Raw genomic sequence first — 23,343 nt, forward strand, 5'->3', positions numbered from 1 at the left:
AAACACACTCAATGAACGCAAGTACTCGGACGTAACTGAGTGAATATTCGCACGAGCGCGGCGCTTGTAAGCCGGAGACGTTATTTAATATAGCTTCACTGTACTTTATTTGGTAATGTGCCAACATTTTATGGCAATCATAGAGGTTTATCCAGGCACAAATAGTGCATTAATTGGTTTGCTGAGATTTGATGATCATTTACTAAATTGGGTCTTCGAATACAATTTGAGCGTGGGCGTGACTAAAACAGCTTGGATCATTGTAATTTTAGACTGTGGTGTTAGAATATATATTTTTGGTGATTATATATAAACCCCTTAAAAATTTAAAAAAAAACTACATTTTTTTATGAAAATCTGATTCCTATTTATAAAAAAAGATATTTTCAAAAAAGATGCCAATGGTTTATCTGCAACCTCAAAAAAGTGCAAGATATCGATTTAGGGTATGCAAGATCGGCTTTGAAAAAATGTATTGGGGTCCATCTTAATCTTTCGCAAGAATTGTAGAAATTCTTTGATGTATACAGTACCAAAATTTTGTAAAAATAACCTTTAGTATTCAAAGTAACTGAAGCAATAAGTTTCCTTAATCCCAATAAGACGATCCAGAACCATCCACACAATTAATGTCTGAAGCATTTGACATTTTGTTGACTGCAAACAGATGCAACGCCACTATATTTGAAGAAGCAGACAGGGATTTTAGAGATATTCTGGCAAATCAGATTACTTTGAATAAAATGAAAAACTATTCCAGACGTGATAAGAGTTGATGCCTTTCGGGTGGAAATTATCGAAAAAAGCAGATTAAAAAATTAATTCTCACGGCAATGTGAGAGAGGATTTTCTGACAAGAAGATTTTGGTTCATAATTTAAAAGAGGAATCACTTATAGGTTAAAAATTAGTATACGATTCTTTACAAAAAATTAATGGACTAAAAAATGTAGATATTTGAAAATCTACGATACTCTATAGGTGATACCTACTCAAGATTTGGCGCAGCACATAAAGTCAAAAAATCACAAAATTTACTGAAAACTAGAAAAACACGAAACAAAAAAGAAAAAAATCCTTGGACCTTAAAAACAGCTTGTAGCAGTGAAGCAAGTAATAGTTAAGTTAAAAAAATAACTTGTTTATTTTATTATACTTGTATTTTTTAAAATAAATATTCATTCACGAATTTTACACCGGAAAAATGTGAAAACCGGAAGAAAGACGGGAGTTTGATTTTCCATTTTTACTAGACACCCAGGTGATTAGTGTGAATTCCGTGCCTCCTTTGTCCTTTGAAGTATCAATTTGAGGGATTGTAGCTGTCATTAGTCTTCACATTTTAAAATTATTTACAATCTTACAGGGTCTTCCAGAATGCTGTGCCATATCTAAGATACATTTTTTTTAAATGAAGCATCCTATATTTTATTGTCATGTGTTCTAGAAAATTATAATGAATTTTTCATAAAAATTGTTCAATACCCTGTACAATGTAAGAGAAATTCAAGAATAAATATCTTTTACCACCAAAGCATTCGAATAATAGCACAAATTCTGTAAAATTATTAATTTCGTTAATATTCATTGAATCTGATACAGGGTGAATCAAAATACCAATAGAATATTTTCTCGTTTTTTTTAATGAATCACCCTGTATTTTATATGAGTATCGAAAAGTAGTATCAATATACTTCTTTTTTTTCAAGCATACCTTATATCTAAAATTATTAGTTCTAGAAATATTTTGATGTTTCAGTGCAAAACAATGATTATATACCTATATCTTATCCTCAATTGTGAGTTAACTATGACTTATTTGTCAACAACTGATAATCCTTCAAATTTTCACATTGATATCTGAAAGGATAAAGGAGGCACTGAACTTTATCAGACTAATCAATCACCCTCATAGATCACTGGATTGGTGAAACCATGTTGGAGTCTACCATAGGATGAAATAAAAAAGGTATACTTATCACTTTGTATTCTTTTTCACAATTTCACCTCCACAAATACACAGATTCTTTAAAAATGATATTTTATCTATAAAGTAAAAGTAAATTTCAAGTTCGTAATAGATACATATAATTTTAATTAAACAATATATATACAGTAACAGATAAGATAAAACAGACTTTGTAAAAGTGGATTTGTTGTAACACTAGATTTAAACATCATTCAACTAACAATTTTACGTTTAAAACGAATATAGACATCAAAATCCTAATATGCGTGATTTTTGATAAATAGACCAGCATCTCCAGCCTTTCCTTCTACACTACCAGCTACATATTTACCCATAGAAGCTTCACCATTAGCCTATAAAATTATACAATAAATCAGTTATTTCAAACATAATTATCATCAACTTTTTGTTTCTTACAGAAGCAACTTGTAATTTTAAAATGAAAAAAATAGGAAAATGTATAGCTAAATTTAGTAATGGTTGGTTTGGTAACATAAATTTTCCAAGATTTATGAACATATATGAATACTTTTCGTTCCTATGTAGAACATATAAATTTGTTAAACCGCAAATAGTTTGTTTTGCGGCCTAGTGCTAACAAAACTTTAAAATAAACACTACCGTTCGCCAAAATCATAATATTACCCACAAAGAGCGTTCCGCAACTATTGAAACATGATTACGAGTACAAAAAAAAGAAACGTTCCAAGTTGCATAATAGTCGATTTCAAAGTATTAAAAAAATTCCAAAAAAACAGGAATAAGTTGAAGACCAGGCCAGAGCCTGACACAAATTCGAAACTAATTTATACGATTTCCAGGTTTCTTATGTACTTTGTTATTGCCAAAATTTAAGGCCCTGAGTGTCTGTAAATCAGCTTTTGTTAATCCTAGTACAATTACAGATTGCTAGAAACTGTTTAGACTACAAAGACCAGTCATAGTTGCACGTAATATTCTCATATCAATCCAGATGTTGCATAGATCCAAGGTATGGTGGCTTGACAACATAATAGCCTCTTACAAGCTCACAATTTACATGACCTATGAGAATCGAAGTATAACCAGCACATTCAAGCTGTAATTGATGATCTCCTTTTATAGTTCATAGTTAATTGAGGGTGGCCAAGGGGCCGTCGTGCCCCACTTGACTTTACCAAAGGCTAATGTGCTTTAAGAAGCCGATCATGCACTAACGGCACTCTGGATTATCCGTGATGCCCATGTGTGAAGATGGCAGTGTCCGGTCAGAAGTCTGGACTTCCAAACGAGCTAGATCTTGCAGCCTTCAAGAGATTTTGTAGGACTGTTTTGCACTCCAGCACTAGCCTGAAGCACACCTTTTCAGCCGCTATGGCTTGTGTGGTGGCTCTACTGTCTAAGCAGATTGAGATTAATGTGTTCGTGCGTGCGCTTTCCATCACAGCTATTACCTCAGCTTGGAAGACGGTAGCGTGTTACCCAAGCGAAAAAGACTCGCTTATTTTAGGGTGTCCTCGTCAAAAGCCTGCTCCAGCCAAGCCATTACTTCTGGAGCCTTCTATGTGCTCCATTATTCAATATACCGGATTTGGAGTCACCATTCCAATGATCCCGCTCAGTGATGTGTGCATCTAACCCCTTATTATATTATATTTTTATAGCTCCTTTAATAAATTTCTTGTTAAACATCTGTAGTTATTAAAATACTGGTTTAAATTAACGTTAATTGTTATTAATCTCTAATAGTGCTTCTGTATAGTAATTATTCGTTCAAATTTATTGCAATATTATTAAGATTAAAAATTGAAATTATGGGTAGTATATAATCGTAAGATCTTAAAACTTACCACAAACAAATATCTTTCTAGCTTTATCATTAATGTTAATCAACTCACCTTTGCACGTTTTAATAATTCCTGTTGACCAGCTTGGACATTTTCATCTTTTCCTTGCCATGCTCTAAGGACTGAAGCTTGGAGAGCACGGCCGTAGCTAAAGGTGAGCGTCCAGGGTTTCTTTCCGGGGAACCTATAATAATCAAATAACATCAGTAATGTCAACTATATGTAAATATTAGAAACATTCAAAATTTGATAATGATGGTCTTTAATTTTGTAATGTTATATTTATAATATTCAGTCAATGATACACTTTGAAATAGAATGATAAACACAGAATGCACAGAATTTTTGCTATAAATTCCAGGCTGATTATTTAAAATGGATAAGGGTCAGAGGAATATGATGTTACAACTCAAGCTAGTTCTACTATATGGGATTTGGTTGCGTGGATTTTAGGTGCAAAAAGTTACTTCAACACTATCATAATAATATGATAATGAATTAAAGCTATTAATTATAAGATAATGAAAGCATATTGTTGATCAAATGCTTTCCTTAAACATTGTAATGGTTAGTGTTTTCATGCCATTTCATTTATGAACTTGATCGTAGAGATTTTAATTTATATAAATTTTGTCTAAATAATTTTGTCTATTATAAGTCCTAATTATGCTACTTTCCAAATTTTGTTATGCGAATCCTCTGAAAACGGATGAAGTCTACAGATACATACTTATTAATAGCGTTTAAGTTAACTGTAGCTTCTTCTTCAGACTGTCCTCCAGACAAAAATGTTACTCCAGGCACAGCAGCAGGGACTCTGCGTTGGAAAGCCGTAACTGTAGCTTCTGCTACTTGTTCAGGAGTAGCTTTGTTTGGACAAGCTTGACCTGCTGTAACCATATTTGGTTTCAAAAGGGTACCTTCCAGGAAAACATTGTGATCAGCAAGAGCCTAAAAATTTTATGTAATTATAATAAACATAAATATATGTTTAGTTTACATATTATACCTTGTAAACGTAAGATAAAACTGTTTCAGTTGTCTTTTGACAAGTTAAAATATCATGATCACCATCAGGTAAAATTTCTGGTTCCACAATGGGAACAATTCTGTTAGCCTGGCAGATTGAAGCATAACGGGCTAATACATTCGCGTTTTCAATTAAAGATTGAATAGATGGTGTATTTGGGGAAATTTTCAAAACGCAACGCCATTTAGCAAAATGGCATCCATCTTTTTTATATTGAGCGCATCGTTTAGCCAAATCGTCCAAACCTGAAAAATGAAAATTAGTAACTTTTTTTGTGATGAAATATTTTTTATTAATAACATTGTTGACAAAACTCTCGCACATGCCATATATTCCAAACTACAAATATAATACAACTACTTCCCTCTATTTACAGTTAGTATAACAATCACAAACTATGTACCAGGTTGTGTTTTACATCGTTGCATCTTTTTTCAATTTGCCTGTCCATAAAATTTACTATCACTAAAACTACTATATAAACCATGAAAACCATTTTTAATAGTGCACCAATCACATCATTCAGCAATCACTCCAGTTTTTGTGCAATGTGCATACTTCCACATCACTACTTAGTATTAACTAATATTAAGAAAATATATATTAATTTTATTATCAGAAAAAAGTTCATAAAGAACAAAATGACTGCCATATCTTATGTGGATATCAAGACTCATCAGTATCTGAAGTTAGCCGGCTAAATCAAAATCCTCAGACATGGTCGATTTTTCAATAAGTTCAATGTTTTTTACAATAAATAGTAATTTCTGGTTTTAATTTACCTACTAGGAGTTTATCAAAGGTAAAACACATTCAGGGCTGCTAATAAAAACTGCCAGTTCTTTGGAATAGATGAGGGAACTACAATACATTATATACAACTATCAAGTTTTTTATTAACAAGGATTCTCAAATTCTGGAGAGGCTCCATGGGCTGAGGTGAGAGCCACCAAAGTAATTGCAAAGAGATTACCTAGGCAACTAGGACTAACAAGACCTCTCTATTGTTAGTAATAGTAATCTAATATTTTGTATACGTGTACATGATTATTCTCCAACTATCAATCTAAGAGTAGTTAGCAATTTTATTCTTCATGATAACTTGAACTGAAATTAACTGCAATGGCATATTAACACAAAAAATCTGAATTGAGCTTAACATCCAATTCATCTTTTTTAAAATCATATGATCGACCTTGATCAAGAAAATGTGTACCTTAACTACCCGAATAACATTCACAGTGAAAGAAGTTTGTGCCTTACATCATACAAACTTTGTGTTCATAATAGTAAAAATGTAGAAATATAAGTAAGAAATAATAAATAATCAATTCATCAAAAAAGTTGCACCACATATCTAGCAATGCATCTGGATTGAAAACGCCTGAATATATAAGGATTATAGATCACATATAAAAAAGTTTTGAGAAGGATATTGGAGTAGTTCAAGTTTAGCCTTTACAATACTAAATCCGAATGGAATTATTTCAATAAATATTCTATGTTTAGTAAGATATCACAACTTTGCAGATTAGTATACTACAAATGACTCAATTGACTTCTTTAGGACTAGAAAAATACTAAATAACGTGCGTAAGTTGATCTTTATAAATTCCGTTAAGCTGACAATTGCTACTTTGTAAATTTATTATTCGGGGTTAATCGAAGAATCAATTGTTAAAGAGTGCTGTGTATGTATATGTATATATAGATTTGTGGTCTCGTATACACTGCGACCCAAAGGATCTATTGTGTCCCCCTTTTTTGCTGAGATACTGGAGAGCCCCGTGTTCATAACTGATCTATTAATCCCACTCCTTTTAAAAAGTCTAGAATGTGTGATGGCTTTAATTGCCAGAGATTTCATCTTCTATTTCAAGCGCTCCCAGGTGTAGTGCTCTGGAGTTCTTTAGTGTTTCACACTTCGAGATAATGTGGATAGAGGTTTCGTCCTCTGTGCTACCAAATCTGCACGCCGCATTATCTGCTAGGTCTAGCGTCTTCAGGTGTTTGTTGAAGCGACAGTGCCCTGTTAGTATTCATAGATTGTTCTTACTTAGGTTGATACATTCAGCAGATCTACTCTGGTTATAGTTTCCCAGAAGAGTCTTTGCCTGTCTCAGCCCCTGTAGGTTGTCCCAATAATTTATTTTGCTCCTATCTACCTTCTTTTCCAGTGCTTTTTCCATTATTATGTAGCTGATACCACAGCAGGGTTCGGGTCCCATGAAAGGCTTGTCTGTCCTCGCTTTAGCGAGCTTATCAGCTATTTTATTTCCCTTCGTTCCGGTGTGTACCTGAATCCATCTTAGGGTAATTTTATTTTTCTTGCCTAATTCATTTAATAATAAAAAACTAGTTTGGATTTTATGATATTGGAGCTTAGAGCTCTAATGACTGCTTGACTATCCGACAGGATGATGATCTCCTGTTTGTGATAGTTCCTCTCTAGATTGAACTGACCAAATTTTTCAATTGCATAGATTTCTGCTTGAAAAATGCTTGGTGCGCTGCCCTGACTTTCAGAGTGTTTGGTTCTGTTTTTGATCCGTTTCTCTGTCACGCTTTTCAGTACTATGTGGAGAGGTGGGAGATTTAGAATCACTTCTGGTAGAGCTGTTGGGCAAGATTTCATGTCCCCAGTTGCACAAAAGCAAGCCAGTCTTTGCACCTTTGAGAGATTGTTTCTCGTGGTGAGGATTGGTCTAATAGTGCTGTGTAATATTTCCAAAACATCTATCTCCATCAGGACAACTAGTTATATTATGAATAAAATCAACCAAATGACAAGACTCAACCGAAGATAACCCCAGTAGTTAGTTATTGAAATGTTACCATTACTGTGATATTTTTGAAAATAGTGACTTTGTATTTGTCAAAATGAAAATATTTGTTATAATGTTAGTTAGTAATTCTTATCTCCAATAAAACCTTAGTGATGCTTAACATTCAATTACATTTTTTTAATGGAGAGGTACCGTTAAATTGTAATATATGTTACCATTAATTTGAAATTTTTGCTTACATCACTCATAAAATAAAATAATAAGATACAATATTTTTTTTCAATTCTTTGATCAATATTTATAAAGAAAAAAATTATTGAAAATTTTGTAGGTAGTTTAAACATTTCAGTAATATTGCCATATTGCGTGACTTCATAGGTATAAAATAAACACTGAACATATGATACAAAGTAAATACGACAGTTATTCTCTCGGTTATTCTAAAATAAGAATTATTATGAAACTTTGATTAATCTGAAAAATGGTATATAAATCAGGTTTTGTACCAGAATGTAAAGATACCACGATTAAAACACCTGATAAAGTTTTTTTCTTGATGCAAAGAAATTCGAATATACTACAACAAAAATGGTTTGAAAGTGTTGGTCGTTTTAACTTATTTTAATACTTTATAGTAATTAAGTTTATTATGCTTTTAATTTTTAACGTGATTATGTAAGAACTTAACCTATAAAAGTATTATTCACTTTATTCTTATATACGAGTATAGACAAATGTTTTATTAAACGTAACTAATAAATAAAAACACTATTACAATCTAATAAATAAAAACACTATTACAATAGCACACTCCACGTTGCCGGCAACGATAACCTCGTGATCATCAAGCAGATAACTGCTCAATGTTTTTTAACCTATGACGTCACAACTGAAAACCAATGAGAATCGTTTTCTTATGTAATTAAAAATTTGAAATTCTTGCGATTTTCAATAAAATATTTAGATGTAAATTCTTCACTTGTAAATAAATATCTTTCTTTCTGACTTTATTTCATATCAAAACTTATAAAGTAAACCAAAAAATAAATATTTTTCAAAAAATGCATGTACCCTATTACTCTTGAAAATATTTCTTTCACATAATTATATTTGGCAGTTAAAATTAATTTACCTTGAGTGGTACATTCATTGTTACTTCCAAAAAGTGGTACAACGCCAGTGTCGACCTTAATTCCGGGAATTATTCCTTTTTTATTCAAAAGTTCTGGGAAAGGAGTACCATCATCAGCTTTTTGGTAGACAGTTTCGTGGAAAAAGATTACACCAGAAATGTTATCGGCGAGTGACTTGTCGGTGGTAAGAAGTAGTTGTCTATAAGAACAAAAATAATTTATAAATATATAAATTAAATAGTAGAATTATATTGTAATATTTGATAAAAACCGTTAAATTATGGATTAACTGCAAGGTATAAATAAACTTAGCACTTGTAACAACGATGTTTTTCCATAATATACAATTTATATATCTGAAAAAGTCGAAGAAATCTAATATTATCAGCATTTTAATGAATTTAAACAAGCTTTAGTAATATTTTTGTGTTCTCTAAAAATTAATTTCTTTAAAAAGTCTAATAATTATTTTTAGAATAGAATTATTAAATAGGGAAGTATGGTTCGTTATAATTGTACATGGGATAGAAGGAAGAAAAAGATTCATTTTTATGAAAATGACATGAAAGGTAGATGTAATAATCATGGAAGACCCTAAACGAAATAGTAGAGTCGGTAATCATAACGAAGAATTTTTTATTATATCATAATAAATACATAATTCAAAGGAAATATTCATAAACTACGGGACCCGACAGACGTTGTCCTGCATGATATACCAAGCGATTAGGATATTAAACAAAGTAAGAATTGAAAGACAAATAATATTATAATTTTGTTATTCTTTATTTTGAAATACATATATCAATTTTTCTAAAAACAATTCGTTATAATCAAAAATGTTTGTTTAATTTTATCTTAATGCGAGTTGATGAACAATATTTTTAGTCAATTTTTCAAGTTTGTGATACCTTCTTTTTTAAATACCCTTGGTTTGTTGGAATTTCCAATCACAAGTGGTTACAACTTGTTGCCTGTCGAACTGCAGCAAAACAGGACGCTCAATATTTCTTTCGATAACTTGCTTCCTTTGCATGAGCCTTTGTTCTTCACGTAGAACTTCCGCAGAGACTGCCGATACATTAAAGCTCTCTCGTCAGCATTGAAACGGCCTTTTGGATGCTAATCTTTCAATATCACTTTCTTCTTCGAGGTTAATACCTGCAGCCTCTCCACAAATTTTGTGTTATTCAATCTAGCAGCAATTTCTTTTGCTTTGCTTTCTAACATGGGTCCGGTTACAATAAAATCAGCTGTTCGGCATTTCGTGATAAATTGCAAAACTTTTGATTTATCTCGTCGTTCTCATTTTGACGCATCTCTCTTTTACGATCATCCGAGAAATTATCTCTACAACGCTAGCTCGACTTTTTACAATAGTGGTTACAGTAGCAGTTGCGATGCCAAAATTCTCAAAAATTTTCCTGTAACTCATACCAAGGTCAACAAAGTCGATAACCTGTTTTTTCTTGTCGACGGTTAAATCATTCGGAGTCTTTCGTTTAATGTGCTTGAAATATTGACATAATGGCAACAAAATAGGGAGAGACAAGCGTAGGTTACTTCGGCTCTCACTACACTGTATACTAATAGGAAGATTATGAAAATGTTGGCAGCGCTCAACGTAATTACGGATTTTGTCATTGTTTATGGTAATTTGTACGAGTTGAGAAGTCAAACGAATCATTTTTATGGCGAAGAAATTGTACAACATACAAGGTAGAGAGGTGTACAGCTTAGAGAAAAATTCTACCGTAAGAGTCAATGTATTTCATTTGGTTCTATCAAAATGCGTACAACATAAAGAGGTTTCACTGTATATAATATCAAAACACAGCGTACAAAAAAATTGAATGCAATGAATAAATACATACACAAAATGAATGCATAAATGCATATACAAAAATTCATTCAAGTCAATTCAGCAGTTTACTTGCAGTATAGATAAATAACCTAGTTACCGACTGCAGCGCCATCTTCCGGGCTTATTTGTGAATCTAAACCATCCTCGAATCCATTTGAAAGCATACAAATAAATTCATTCAAATCGGTCCAGCCGTTTAAGAGGAGTTCACTGTCAACATACAAACAGAAGAATTAACCAGAATACAGCCAAATCGAAATAATACGTCAATAATTGATTATTTAAAAATAAAATGCTATAAACTAAAGGAATCATAATACCAAACTAAATACAAATTATAAATCATAAATTGAAAAAGACAAGATAGAGGGAGTAGGAAATCATGGATATTTAAAAATAGTATCCTTGAAGCTGCCAAAGAGATATGTTGAGTATCAAATATATCTAACAAAATTATAAAGAGAACAGAGTAGTGAGAAAATTATCTGAGGAAAAAAACTTGAATACTAAATATATAGATGATTATGAAAACTATAAATCATTAAGAAATAAGTGTCAATGAAAGTTACTAAAAAAAATCTTGGATAATATGACAATACTACACAAACAATTTGCAAGAGACAGATAAATCGACAGGAACCAAAAATATGCCGATAATGGTTTTTAGGAATTTAGGTGAAGGGTCCTTTTTGGTTAAACGCTTATCAAAACAACAAAATTTTTTTGTGCATTCAAGCAATCATGAATCCGGTACAACCTAACAAAATACCAAAAAAACTTTTAAAAATTACTTCAAAATAGGGGGTGACCCTAATTTTATTTTCCGCAGTGTAGTTTAGAAATTTTGGCGAAAAACACATTTTTCAGCATTTTAAATAGTTTTCAAAATGAATTTTTAAATTTTGTGGTGACAGCCGTTGTCAATAAATAACTGCTTAACTTTTACACTGTTATATATATATTGCTATGTCTACAAAACAAAATGACAAGTTTCTCTATTAATATTAAAACGATTTTATTATTTTGTATAAAAATTGGCACCAGAACCAAATTCAAATTTTATAAAAATGAATAGCAATCTTAACTATGCATATTTATTACTTGGCATATAAGAACATACCAAGAACACTTGATATCTATAGAATTTTGTCAGAAATATTGAAATTAAAAAAATTGCATACATAATTTTTCACTAAGTATATGCCGATAGCCTTTTATCCCTTTAACCTTAATCCAACGGTTATCCACTACCGTTTGATGAACTTTTTCGATGATATCGCTGGTTGGAGCCGTTTTTTGGACGTCCCGAACGCTCGTCGTCAGTGAAACCATGAATTCAGCTGCCCAAACTTCACTTACGAACGTATGTAAGTGATGGTAGAGACCCTCCCTCTATACACAGTGTCAAACTCCTCTTTCATTTAGATAGGCGACTCGATTATACGATTGTCCAACAGAAACTAGGCGTCCAAAATTTTAGTGAGAGTCCCTGAACGAATGTGCAAATATATTAGTAACGGCTGATCTTTAGGTTGACATTGCAAAAATTTTCAGACAACCCTCGTATACTGTACCTAGATATCTAGTTATAATGGGCTTATACCAAAGATCTATTTCTATTGCACAATCAATAGTCTTGTTCACGTCTCTGATTCTGAATGAGTTTAGAGACCGATCGCATACCCACTTTCAAAATTGTTACACCCTGTTCGCTCGATTCTGAATTCTTTGTGTTTTTTGTATATTTTATTAACAATAAGAATATTTCTAGTTAATTTTTTCAATCGTGCTAGGTTTTGTTGTGCATTAACACTAACAGTTCTTCTAATAGTATAATTGGATGAGTTATGGTTTTGTTATGTTTTTTTATTATTTCCTAAATAACTTCTTGTACTGTTGGTACATATCTGGATGGATCTACTTACACGGTGTGATTCGATACATATCATGGGTCATCTATTATTCGTCGAAGTATTTTGGATTCAGGTCTGTAGATGATAAAATACTTTTGAAGCATAGTCCCAAAGTTCGACTCCATAGATCCATATAGGTTTCATGATCGTTTTGTGAATTAAGACTTTGATTTCTAAGGAGCTTTAGGTTTTATCCCAATTTTCAATTGAGTCTCTGTCTTCTTGTGGTATTTATGTATTCATTAATGTGACTATTTGGCATGCATTCTTTCGAATCGTGAATGTTATGAGTACTTCCGATATTTTTGGATGTACTTGTAGGTTTTCATGAGTAAAAACGATGGTTGTGTCATCTGCAGATGTCAAATAATCGGACTTTTCTGCGTTGCTTTTGGTTTAGGTGGTTCTAAGAGTTAGATAGGATTCCATAATCGAGAATGTGGAGAAAATTTGTTTTTTTGTATTGCAGTTCCTGGTGCCATAACTCGTCAAATGCTTGACTTAGATCTAGGCATACGGCAGAGTAATATTCTTTATTTTATAAAGTCCTGTTTATTAATTGGGTCAGTCTATAAACTTGCTATATTGTCGAATACATTTTAAGTCACAGATTGGTGATCACGGGTCACATCGAATCATTTCATTACTGATTACTAATCAGTTATAGCGGTTCTCGAGTTTTTGTTAGGACTAAAAGTTCGGATCGGTTGCTCATGCACTATGCTAATGTGTTTTATGCCTCGTTTAGTATTTTAAAGATTTAACAGACAAATGAGAAAAAAATATAACAGTAGTGAGAAGTCTATATATCGTTTGCGGTTAATAAAAGCAAAAGCCAGTTAGTGATCCAAACACGCGTATTTTTACCATCCTGAATTGGTTATCAACTGATTCGGTCACGATTCTGAATGTGATCAGCAACCAAAAAAAAAAAAAATATTATTTTATTTGTAAGTGTAAACAAAACCAATTTTCTTTAATCTATTCCATTCTGTTCAATCTATAAACCGAGATCCCAATTATTCACACTTTTATTACATTTGAACTCTAGGTCAATAAAAACTAATAATGTTAATAAAATTAGCGTGGTTAGAAATTCAAATTATGTTCTGATTATTGACACTTCAATGTGTAAGAGATTCTCTTTTATTTGATTTGAATTAAAATATGGTATGAAGCCGCCCCTGGCCCTGGAATTACTGAATTATGACCCACTATTCCTGCCCACACATTGACACAAAATCGATGTTGATTCTTTGATTGAATTGTACCGTTAGTATTTTCACCTGCCTATAAATGTAAATTTTGAGAATTAATAAAACCGTATCGTATGAAACCAGCTTCACCAGTAAACAGTGCCCACTTCGAACATTTATTATAGTTTTTTTTTGTTTAAGTTGTAGGATAAGTAACTAAATTTTTCTACATTACAATTTTTTCCTTATGTAAGTAACGCGATGTTCGACTCTATGCAGTTTAAAACTGCATTAAAAAGGATCAAATGAATAACTGGTACGCAGCCAGTCGGAGAGATGTCTCTAGGATCGAATTTTGTTGTCAAATTTTTATAGAGTGGCAGATCTATCCGTGTAATATAATCTTTGTTAGTAGGTCTAGACGAATGTTCGCTTGCTGACCGTCCCTATAGTCGGGCGTAAGTTTTTCAACATTTGACTGCTGCCACTGACTAAACTAGTCCCATAAACGCATTCTAATGTATTTCAGAAATTATTGATATAGTAATACTAGCAGTGAAGAAGTTAATTAGAAATATTTGTTTGTGTTTTCATATCTCCTGTAAGTATTTTCAATAAATAATTACAATTTATGCTAATTTTCTTCCGAATATCTCTTTATGGTGAACGGTTTCCTTGGCATGTACAACTATCTAAAAATCTATATATCTCCTAAACTGTAAATTTTATCGAGTTAAAGAAAGAGTATCTTTTTTTGAAAAATCGATTGAAAAATCTTTAGATTGTACAGATTGCCCATGTAAAAGTTACGGATTGTTAACCACTGGGCATGAGCCACCCCTGGCCTTCAGATAGTATTGTATAATTATTTATTCCGTCCAACACATCATCCATTAAAAATTTTCGAACGTATAATTTAGAAAATATACTGAAATATAAGTTCTGATTTCGCAACTTTAAAGGCTTATAACTCAGGGGTCGTTTTAGAAAATTTTCACGTGATCTACTCCTGAATTTTTTGCATCAAGTACCGGAACACTCTGTATAAATATTTAGTTACTATACGGAAGTTTTCGTTCTTTGTATTCATATAAATGTGAATCAGTTATTGCGACATAAAGTTTGTGAGGCAATTAAATTTTATTTTGCATTCAAAATAATGTTTTACGTTCACAATTCACCTTTTGACATACGAATAAGTTTGTTCTGACCTTTTATCACTATAAAAAGACCTCATTAGAAGTTACAAATGTAAACAAATACCAAACAATTCAATTTAATCTTTAGAAACTTTAATTTTAGACCAAAAAACGGCGGATTATTTTGAAAATGTAGACACTGATTTAACAGAATATTTTAAACCACTTTAAACAGTGAGATATATTCAAAAGAGAGCTGTTAGATATTTAATCGGACTAAACAGCAGGGCGCACTGCAGAAACTTTTTTAAAAGTTTAAAAATTCTTACTCTTCCTTCTTTATTCATCTTTGAATCCGTTTACCTATTTCGTAAGCACGCTTCTCCAATTTCAGAAAGATAGTGACTCGGAACGCGGAATACGACCTTTACCTACCTACTCCACGTTCAGAATTAGTTGAGGGCTCAATATTTTACAAAGCAAAAAAGTGCACAATCATTTGCAAATCGAAATCAAATCGATATCATCTTTTCTCGCGTTCCGCAATAATTTGAGGGCATATTTACTGGAAAGTGCCTTCTACTCACGACTTTTATTCTATTAATAATATTTAATTCCAGGCATGCTGCATTCGAATACTCCTCATCAATATACTCCCCTCGCCGTACACCTTCCCATACGTTTTTTCCATTGATCGAGGTAGTGTTAGAATTCTTCATGGGTTCAGGCCTTTTTCAAAGGAGATATTTTACTTTTGAAGAAAGGCGAGAAAGTAGATTCAGAAGTGTATTGAACACAAAAAATCCAACTCGAAAGTGTTGGTATGGTCTTTTTCAGCATAGATTTTACCCTCTGGAAATTTTGTAACTGTCAAAGTATATGAAAGAAATTGTATTAGATCTATGAAGTCTATTCTGAAGATTGGGAAGCAAACTCCGGATTCAGTATTTCATAATTTGATGCCAAATTTCAAAAACAAAAATTAGGAAAGCGAGCCAACTAGGTGCCGATTCAGTTATATAATATGTGTGTAATAATAACTATTGTTCCATAGAGTAAAGTGAAAATAATTATATTAAAACAAACAGTTTGTACGGATTTTTGGTCCGTAAATAATTTGTTCTCCACAAGAGGTCGTACCTGTATTTGCGGCGATTCTCTTCGGTATTTTCAACACCAATGTCGGCTAGTCGTTTTCCCATAGTTGCTACCGATTCGTCGGCTGCGAGGATACCTTTGCCTGGAGCGACAATTGCCGAAGCAATTTTCTTGAGTTCATCTTGAGTGGCCTGATCGGGGTAATTCCAAGAGGTAGTCATATCGATAATTGCTGGCAGACTGTAAAATAGTAACAAATCACTTAAATCATTACATTACTAACAATATTTGGATAATCTTTATTATAGTGTTTATTTTTTGTTGCAAAATCTATTTTTAAACATATTGATAACATACCAAATTGCATTACTTGACCTTTAAATTAAGTTGTGCAATCGCCAAAACTGAATATCTGCTATATAATTAAAAATAGCATTTATTAATGAAGAATTATTACAGGTTATAGAGGTTTATCCTAAACGTATAGAGACTATCTTCGTATTAGTTAATGCATTGATGTCTATCATTCGAGGAGTAATATACTTAACAGTAGCCATGCTTTCTCTACATAAAACCTTATGTTTGAGCAACTATAGTGACAATTATCAAAACCTAGTATAGTTCTTCCAATATCAATTGCAGAAGACAGTTATCATCTCCACAATTTACCAATGAAAACATCGAATTGTAAACATAAATGCATTTCTATTGGTCGAAGATCCCGGAAGGCGTATGTACACAATTTCTTCGAAGTAATCCTGACAGACAGCCTGCGATAAGCAGTGGTGTGGCTTGGTGACATTCATTTCCTTCATAAATTTCTTTCAATAAATAAAAATATGGCGTTCTTTAAACCAAGCGGGAATGAAGACAATGAAATAGCATAGCTGTATATTCGAGTGTTTAGAAAAGGAAAATATTCGGCAATATAAGGAGAACAGGGTTGTGACATTAGAAGTAATACAGCACAAGATGTAGCAGATTATTCAGAATACAATTATACCAGTTTATTTTTACTTAAATTCGAATCTGATGAGAGTATGTCAACGAGTAATGACTCAATATAATTTTCACATATATCTTAATCAATTCAATTTTATAAATTTTATTATTTTGAAGTTAATTTTTATTTCGTGACCAAAAAAGCTCAATTTGTATTCAAAGATCAATTATATATTGTTTTTTAAGCGATCAACTAAGAGTTTTCTTTAAAAAGGATTGTCCAAAATCTAACTGATTTACTACATCTTTATGTCGCATACATTTAATATTGCATGAACATTTGACTGTCAAAAAGATTTATCTGCGCATAATTTGACTATCACTAAATACAAACCTAGGAAATGCTAAAAAATGCAATCGTGGTGGTTCAGAAGACGTCAATAAGATTGGCGACTAATAATAAATCTATGCATTAGAACCCGAAACTAAACAACAATCGAGTGTAAGGGCGAGCCCAATCCAACAAAAGTTGTTCTTGCAAGAAGCACATCGAAGCAAATGGTCGCTTGTTTTTTCGGAATATGTCTCCACCGTTTAATTAGAGCAACGTAGAACGGTCAATTCTAATGGTACACCAGCATTTGTTTGCCAAAATTGTTCGAAAAAATCATGGAAACCAATCGCAGAAGACGAATCATTTTCTACCAGGACAATGCGATCACACAGTTCAACCAAAAAGGTTTTTGAACAAACAAAAAGGTTTTTGAACAAACAAAAAGGTTTTTGAACAAACAAAAAATCGAGTTGATGGGTCATTGGCCGTGTGATTTTTTCTTATTCCCGCCCATCATAAATAAATTGCGAGGTCAACGCTTTTCTACACCTGAAGAAGCGGTTGATGCGGTCAAATCACATGTTTTAGTGGTACCTCAATCGGACTGGAGAAATGCCTCGACAATTAGTTCAAACAAATGCAAAAATTTATTGATCTTGATGAATATTTTGAGAAAAATATAGCCATATTCAATTATAAATATTTGTATTTATTTGTCTATCTCAAAACTTAAGTAGCAACCCTCGTATAAGCAACCAATTGAATAATACTAAATCTTTATGTTAGAACAATTTACACATTAATTCATTATTGACATTGTGTACTCACCCGAATTAAACCACAAACTAATTCTAATAAAATAAAAAATGGTATTTATACTCATAATCAATTTATTATTATACAATATATGAACTTTGATCCTGGACCATGTTACATTAAAATAATATTTACTGATAACAAAGTATAAATACTGTTTTGAAAATAATACCTATACTTATTTTTATTGGCCACATATTAATAATGTAGATAAGAAAATTTTGGAGACGATTAAAGCAGACAGAATAAATTTAAATGGAGTTTGTATACAAGTATTTATCTATTTATACATATTAAACAATAAGATTTTTATTATTGACTAAAATCATAAGAATATTCCACATTGCATGAAATATAAATTTGAATGTAATAGGGCTAAAAGTGTAAAGAGTAACTGCATAAAAATCTTATATAAAATTCATGTTGGTTATATAGGAAAACTTTTGACAGACAGCGTCGATCGAAATCGTAGTCTTCTATACAGCATAAAGTAGATAACAGAGACCAATGATTATTCAAAATATATTTCTACTAGTGATAGAAAACAAAATTCTACAAGGCATTATGAGGGGCTATATATTCTATCTCAATTATTGTCTGAAATCGAATAATAGGTCTCAAAAAAACAATAAATAGAGAAACGAACTTCCTAATATACAACTATTAAATTGTATTAGATCAAGAAATTTAACTAAACATGAACATTATTAAGACGTGTGATCAATACAGTATCATCTTGATCCCTCAATACAAATAGGAGATAGAAAAAGATGGATCTTATATTGAAAATAAAAACTATATAAAGACGTAAGAATTTGGATACATCTAATATTGCAAAAATTATAGTTACTTTGTAACAACGTTAAGCAGGGTCCACACTATGCCGCGGTAGGCCGGGCGGGTTGACCCGGGTGGGCTAAGCCGGGCCGGCACGACGTCCACACCGAAAACGAAGCCGGCCGGGTTATGAACTATCCCATAGAAGACGACGTTCTCTATATAAGTCTATTAACACTAAAACTTGTTCGTCATTCCACTCCATCATTTAAAATGAACAATAAAAAACCCCACTTAAACAAACTGAGTCGAAAATAAAATAATTCGTCTAATTCGGTCGGAGGTTTAATTATAACTGAAGCCTCTCGGGGCCGCTCGGCACGTCCCCACTCTATATTTTTGTTCGGCTCGGCTTGGCTTCCTTTGATCTGTACCTACTTTATGCGGGTTGGGATCGGCACGGCGGGGCAGGCATTTTCTAACCCGGCAAAGCCGCCCGGGACGTCTACATCAACGCGGCTCAGGCCGCCCGGCCTACCCCGGCATGGTGTGGACCCTGCTTTAACCTCAAAATATTGCAGTATAGTTACACCACTGAAAGGTGAAATTACCTTAGATAGCCAGACAACTAATAAAATGCTTGTAAATAAAGCTCACGCGCAGCTTGTTCATTAAAGAGCATAGTGAAATGTGAAATTCATATCTCAGATGGGAAAGATATAATTATGAAGACATGGTTCTTGGGTTAAAAATACCCATTAATGGGTTTTGTGTATGGAGCACATGATTGCAAAATTATGCAACTGCCAACTTCAAGGTAACCTAATATAATTGAACCAACGCCATGGTCATTTTGGATAATTTTAGAAGTTTTTATGTTGATTCTTTGATGGCGCACAGAAAATTCACATATATTTGAATGAAAAGATTCAATACTAATTATTTTTCCTGCATAAAGGTTAAATAAAGCGCGATTGTCATTTGCTAAAAACCAGTGATATAAAGTATTATAAATGAAGTTTTAACATTTTCAGTTTTTATCAAGTATCGTAAAAATATAACTCATAAACATATATTAAGCAATAAGCTTGTAGTAACAAGAAAACCTTTGATCAATATATTCAGTTAAGAATATTTTTATTTTATAACATTTGATATGATAATTTTTAATAAATCAATAATTTACATAATTGTTTTTTATACCAAAAACGGTTTAAATTATCTGCTGTATATCTAATGCACACCCCTTTATCAGCTATGAATACTAAATAATGACTGAAATCAAATCTACTTTCTCTATTAGCTCTTTCGTAATGATTTTATTATTTTATTGCAAATGATATTTTCTTTTTTTTTTTGTATGCAATAAAAAGTGTAATACTATTTTACACTAAATAATATTATGAAATTATGTAGTGAAGTTATGTTACTGATTCATTTTGAATAATATTATGATTTCTTTATTTTTACTAATATTACACAACTATTTAATAGATTGATTCACTCAAGAGTGAATTCAATCCTGTTGTGATATTTAATATTTGACAAAAACTTTATATGGATTAGTTACCATATTAGATGAAAAAGCTTTTAACATCCAATAATAGTTGCTGACATGATATCTAGATTTTTTTGTTTATAGTACATTTTTACAATGATGGAAAAAGTAATTTTGTAATAATTAGTGAACTTGTTACTTTAGTGCAATCACAATAAATATTTAAAATTACAATTACTAATTTTGCTAGATTGATCACAAAGCTAATAACTTTTTTTTAATTAATCCTTATAGACATTGATACTATTATTTATTAGTTATACATTGTTGTTATACAATAATGTTCACATGTATTTATGTTTCTATTAGGGGCGGATTGGTGTAGAAAAATCTGAAAATGATAGTGAAAGTAGAGCCAAACAAGTTGGAAATGAGGTACATGAAGGAAACTTTACTTTCTTTATGCATGTTATTAGTCTATAGTGTGACGTCTCCAAATATTACCTCTTTAATATAATATACTTTCAACAGAGCTCCTCTATTGGCAGCGACAATAAGTCTCATTAGGTATATATAATAGAACACTGGGTTTTATATTAACCACTATTCAATACTAAAGAAAAGTGTTGCAAGTGTTTCAAAAGAGAAAAAGAGGTGATGTTTAAAATGATTTTGAAATGGAAACTTGAGCCAAATAAGGAAATGTGTTTTTATTATATCCTTAAATGCTAACTGCATAGTAAGAAAGTAGTGAAAATGTGCTCATGAAAATTGGTGTATCAGGAATCGAAGCACATGAATTCAACAACATTGATAAAGACGATTGAAAAAGCATCCCATATCATTTTGCAAAATTTATCCATGAGGCACTGTGAGCATAATTGTTCATATACTTCGAAAAATAATAACATTATCATTTACCAGTAATAAAGATACACAAACTATCCACCAAGTAGTATCATGAAATTTTTACCCAATTAAAAGAAATAGTGGAAGTTCTACTGAATGATATTTGGTATTGGGCCAAGTAATCGATGCTTCTGTATGATGAAGAAAAACTTACAACTTAAAATTTAAACCTACACAAGTTGAATGAAGACTATCCTTATCGTAAACATTTGCAAATTTTGAAAATGAATTATGGCTTTTTTTAAGGTGGGCCAATTGCTTTGGACCAGTGCTGTATTTTGAGGAAATTATGTTTAAATTGCACAGGGGAACATAAAAAACACAACTATCATTATTGGGCAAACCGAATAAACATACCTTTAAAATGAATTGAGTGCAACTAGATTATATTTCAATTGGGATACCAACATATTGACCAACAAAAGTGGTTTCAACAGAACACTTCATCCTTTCTCTTGAAATGTATGGACATATCTCAAAGAAGTGTTTCCGAGTAGATGAATTGCACTGATTTCAACCCATTACATTTTTATTAAGAAATCAAAAGAGCAAGTTCTATGTTTTTTTATAGAATTTTATCAAAAGATGAAATAATACACATAATTCAGAAAGTTTTTCAAAATATTAAAATTTGAAGTGAACATTTCGTTATTTAATTTTTCCTCCGATACAATGATTGATAAAAAACAAATTAACTGTTGCTTCCCGCCAAATAAATTAAACTAATTAGGTTGACAAATAAAAACTCATAAACACTTATAATACACCCATATCAAATCATCAATATTTGGAAATGACCACTTCGTATATTATTACGCATTGATCGGAATTTAAAATAATTATTAAAATTCAGCATCGTTATATACGATACAGCAATTTTCGCAAGGAAAACTAAAATTTGTTAAAATCATCTCTTAGGTAATATGATGTAAGTAACCCTTTTCTTCATTAATAACGAACAATTGAAATACTTTTTTATAAATGAAAGCAACTGACAATTATTTGAATTTCTTTATTATTTTTCAAAAATTCTAAGATAAATTACTTACCGTTAAAAATTTAATTCACACCTCTTGTCTTATTCAGAAAACGAATGAAACTGATACAAAGGACGTTTTAAGGACATTCAAGTCAAAAATATATCTCACTTATTTTATGTTCTACAGAATATTCGTTGATTTCTCTATCGAAACGAATGAAAGAGAAAGACACGAATAGTTACGTTCCTGACGTGGAGAGCCCTTGAAATTACGATCGTTCTCTGTTTTGATATAAGCGTTTATTCGCCAGGTTGCCACATTGTAATATCTTGATACGATTAAGTAACATCATTTTGAAATTAGCAAAGAATTTACTTCAACATATTATAACTTTTAAAAATTAGTATCAAACGTTCTCCGTTTTTTTTATTCGTAATTCTGTAGAATAATTAATTATTAAGACATTAATACATTTATAAAAATATTGTACGGTCCTAAGAAATCTTTTTTAAGTGCAAGATACTATAAAAATATACTCGAAGTATATTAAAGTTTGTGATAATACTTAAAATCAACAATTGCTTCAAAACTTTATTGTATTCTTTTATTTCATATATATGGGATACTTATGAGCACTTTGATGTCATTAATTCAAACAGTTGATGTATAAAATACAGTTATTTATAGATTTTCCAAGGAACGACAAATAACAATGGTCAGGGCCAGGTTAAGCTAGGGGCTTGGGGGGGCTATAGTCCCAGGTCCAAGAGGGCCCCATCATTTGGAAATCTGTATTTTTTGATGTGTTGATACAACAAATCTAACGTATTGATATTATTTTGTGAATTTTTCCGGGTTTTCGAATTCTGTAAGGGGGCCCCGTCATTATAAATAATAATCCGGCCCTGACCATAGTCAAACTAAACAAAAAAAATCACATAAATATCACTTGATCCCGTTTATAAATATCAAAAATTTTAGATTTCCTTTAGTAGAATTAATAAACAAAAGAAGTAAATATTATGCAGTGAAATTGGTTATTTATATTTGCTCGGATCAATTATGTATATGATGATAGGATGTATTTGATTCAAATTTTTTTATTAGTCTTACTGTGATTATAAAGTAAACGTG

General features: G+C 31.6%; 1 protein-coding gene across 2 annotated transcripts; it reads right to left on the reverse strand.

Annotated features, from left to right (window-relative positions):
- Window positions 1-2,074: 2,074 nt before the first annotated feature.
- Window positions 2,075-22,491, reverse strand: LOC130440919 (fructose-bisphosphate aldolase-like). 2 transcript variants are annotated; one of them, XM_056774289.1, is made up of 7 exons: window positions 22,279-22,491; window positions 15,996-16,193; window positions 8,743-8,942; window positions 4,804-5,069; window positions 4,525-4,745; window positions 3,846-3,978; window positions 2,075-2,321 (listed from the first exon to the last, which is right to left on the reverse strand). In XM_056774289.1, the coding sequence occupies exons 2-7, from the start codon at window positions 16,172-16,174 to the stop codon at window positions 2,226-2,228; spliced, it is 1,095 nt and encodes a 364-aa protein (XP_056630267.1). In that variant the 5' UTR covers window positions 16,175-16,193; window positions 22,279-22,491; the 3' UTR covers window positions 2,075-2,225. The 2 variants fall into 2 exon arrangements, with proteins under 2 accessions (XP_056630267.1, XP_056630268.1); XM_056774290.1 differs by lacking the exon at window positions 22,279-22,491 and adding an exon at window positions 18,058-18,131.
- Between the last annotated feature and the right edge of the window lie 852 nt (window positions 22,492-23,343).

Source organism: Diorhabda sublineata, chromosome 3 (assembly GCF_026230105.1).
Source record: "Diorhabda sublineata isolate icDioSubl1.1 chromosome 3, icDioSubl1.1, whole genome shotgun sequence".
Lineage (NCBI taxonomy): Eukaryota > Metazoa > Arthropoda > Insecta > Coleoptera > Chrysomelidae > Diorhabda > Diorhabda sublineata.